Genomic DNA, 3187 nt, shown 5'->3' on the forward strand with positions numbered 1-3187 from the left:
GGCGCGCACGCGTCGTCCCGCGCGCCCGCCGCCTGCACGTGGATGACCGCGCGGCGCGCGGGCGCCAGCGGACCGCTCCCCGGCCGCAGCCCGCCGGCGCCGGCGCGCCAGAGCGTCATCCACGTGCAGGCGGCGGGCGCGCGGGACGACGCGTGCGCGCCGGCCGTGGGCGCGCTGCGGCCGTGCGCCACGTACCCGCAGCAGAACCGCTCGCTGTCGTCGCAGAGCTACAGCCCGGCGCGCGCCGCCGCCCTGCGCACCGTCAACACGGTCGAGTCGCTGGCGCGCGCCGTCCCGGGCGCCCTGCCCGGCGCGGCAGGGGCGGCCGGCACCGCCGAGCACAAGTCGCAGACCTACACCAACGGCTTCGGCGCCGCGCGGGACGGCCTGGAGTTCGCCGACGCCGACGCGCCGGCCGCCCGCTCGAACGGTGAGTGCGGCCGCGGCGGCCCGGGGCTGGCGCAGCGGCGCTGCCAGCGCGAGAACTGCGCGTTCTACGGGCGCGCCGAGACCGAGCACTACTGCTCTTACTGCTACCGCGAGGAGCTGCGGCGGCGGCGCGAGGCGCGCGGGGCCCGGCCCTGAGGGCGGCGCGCGCGCCAGCTTTTACCATAAAGGATTCCTTTTCCATTCTGTCGGTGTCTTTTTTACATGCCCTGGTCCACCGGAAGGCCGGCGACTCCTCGGTCAGTGCTGTGTACGTGTTTGGTCCAACGTTCCTAATGGTGCCTGAACCTACACTGACGCCACTCAGGTAGTAGACGGATAGGAAACAAGTCATACTGTTGGAAGTGGGTGTGCTAGCTAGCATCTGCCTCGTACCTGTGGAAACTCAATAGCCATTGCAAGAGTATTTTTGTTCCTCAATAAGAGAAATAAAGAAATTTGCAGCCCTTTGTTTTTAGAAGGGAGTGTTTTACCTTTTTTTTTTTTTTGGCTTTTTTTTTTCCCGCCCCCACCCCCACCCCAGCCCAGCGACTGACCTCTTCCACGCAGCGATCACACGTGTGCGGTCGGTACCACCCAGGGTTTAGAAGCAAACCCGCAGCCCGGGATAGCAGCGGGGGCTGTGCTGCGGACTCGCACCTGCTTCCCCTCCCGAGTCCCGGGAGGACAGGGGGCAGGTGCCGCCCGCTCACGCGGTCTAGTGGTCGCGGGGGCCCTTTAGGAATACACTGCTCCATCGCATAAGCAAAACCTCCTTCCATGCTCCCCTCTCCCCCAAAAAACAACCCCTGGCTGGAGCAACATTCACACTGCCATCAAAGCCACAGGCGTCCTAGGATGGGCACTGGACAACCTACCTCGCAGGGCGCAAGGAGTTGTAGTGATGGCTCCCGGTGCCGGGCAGCTCAGGTGACAGGAGCTTTCCAAAGACACCTTGGGTCCAAAAAGCAAGATTCCTAACTCACTATTTGGAATTGCCCATGTATGAGCAAAGATGACAGTCTGCTCACATTGCTCCTTTGAAGACACTTCCACAGTGAACTATTGCCGGAGGGCCTCTAGGAAGTGATTACAGGTGCCCCAGGAGAGAGTCCAGGTCATTGTGTAAGCCCCCACACTAAGCTACTTTGAAACCCGTCCTGTGCCCCTTTCCAAGGGGAAGAGGCTGAGGGCAGCCCGGAAGGAAGCCCATCCCCACCTCCACCTGCATCTGTCTGGGTCAAGCCAGGTAAAGGGGCGCCACTCCCACTGGGGTCCCCTCTGCAGGGTAGGGTAACCCTGCCTGTGGCTCCCTAACACATTGAGGGGGCAGCCCCATCCCTGAGCAGTCCCTTTTTTGGTGCCTCCTACATTTCTTGAGGAAAAAAAAAAAATGTGTCCTTAGCTACCCTATTTTGAGCAGCAATATGCAGCCTCTTCCTTCCAAGATTACCTCTGGAGAATCCCATTCTTGGCCAGGGACACTGAGGAGTTAAATCTGCCTCACTAAGGAGAGATCTTGTTTCCAAGAAATACGGATAAGATGGGTAAAATCCTCACTAGCAAAAGAATACTTTAAAACCTGCAGGAGCCTTAGAATAGCTTCTAATAATCCTAAGAAAGAAAGGAGATAGCGCCCAGCTTTGCTGTGGGTGTATCCTCAGAAAATTCAGGAGGTAGACCATCTCTTCATTGGAGCCAGCTTCTCCTTCTCCAGAAAGGATGCTTGTTCCCTCTGACATAAAGAGCAGCAAAATAAATAAATAATTAAATAAATAAAATTAAATTAAAAAACAAAAAAAAAGAGGGGATTTTTTTTTACTTGTTTGAAGAATTATAGTAATTTGAGTATCTCCTGTGAGTAATTCCTTTTTGTTTTTAATTATTCCACAGCACGTGGAGTTTTCAGTAAGTTATTCAAGTTTTGCATAAGTGGTTCCTTACCTAAATCAAAATTATTTATTAAATAGAATCTTTAAGAAATTTTTTGGAAGTTTTACTTTTCATGCCGAACAATACTTTCAATGTGGGGTGATTACTAACATCCATGTCCCTCATATTACTGGGATTTCTTTTGTTACTCAGAAAAAAAAAAGTCGTTTTTTAAAAATCTCTCATCGAGAGGTTTTGTGGAAGCTTTTTGGACTGATTCTTTGTGTCATGCTGAGCAACTGCTTTGACATCCAAAGCTGTGAGGTCACAGGAAGTATTGCATCATGTGTAGACACTGACTATGGCTCTCGCCCCGCCCCTCACTCTTAGAAGGTTGAGACAGCCAACATTGAAAATGCTTAATTGTGCGTTCTGAAACCAAACTCATGTGCACAAGAAGTCAAAAAGGCATAAAGTAAATTTGCTTGTTTTTTTCATTTTCTAATGTTAAAACAGCCAACCAGAAATTTCCCACATTGGCTATGCAAATATTTTATCTTTCTCATGCCAGGTTAAAAGAAAAAAAAAAAAAGGTGGGGGTCAGAGTGCAAGCTGAGAATAAACATGGTCCATTGTAAGACCAGAGAAAAACCTTTGAAACCAAGCAGTATAATCCATAGGTATTATTTTTTTTTAATGGTGCCATGTTCTATCTCGAGTTTCAAAGTCCCCTCCACCCCACCACACCCATAGATGTGCCATGAATAAAAGCCTAAGATCCAACTACCGGCCACCATGGTGGCTTCCCCAGCCATGTGGAAGGCCCCCAACTTCATGTGGTCACAAGGTGGCTCAGCTTGCCAGGGTGCCTGTGGGTGCTTGTCCACAT

General features: G+C 52.6%; 1 protein-coding gene across 1 annotated transcript in view; it reads left to right on the top strand.

Moving 5' to 3' along the window:
- The window catches only part of OTUD7A (OTU deubiquitinase 7A), a 357324-nt gene extending 356431 nt beyond the window's left edge, over window positions 1-893 (top strand). The window contains exon 15 of the mRNA XM_032835949.1: window positions 2-893. Within this exon, the coding sequence (XP_032691840.1) occupies window positions 2-585 (584 nt within the window). The 3' untranslated portion in view covers window positions 586-893. The remainder of the gene's footprint in view (window position 1) is intronic.
- Window positions 894-3187: the final 2294 nt, after the last annotated feature.

The sequence above is a fragment of the Lontra canadensis genome, unplaced genomic scaffold, assembly GCF_010015895.1.
Source record: "Lontra canadensis isolate GAN:19392208 unplaced genomic scaffold, GSC_riverotter_1.0 scaffold89, whole genome shotgun sequence".
NCBI lineage: Eukaryota > Metazoa > Chordata > Mammalia > Carnivora > Mustelidae > Lontra > Lontra canadensis.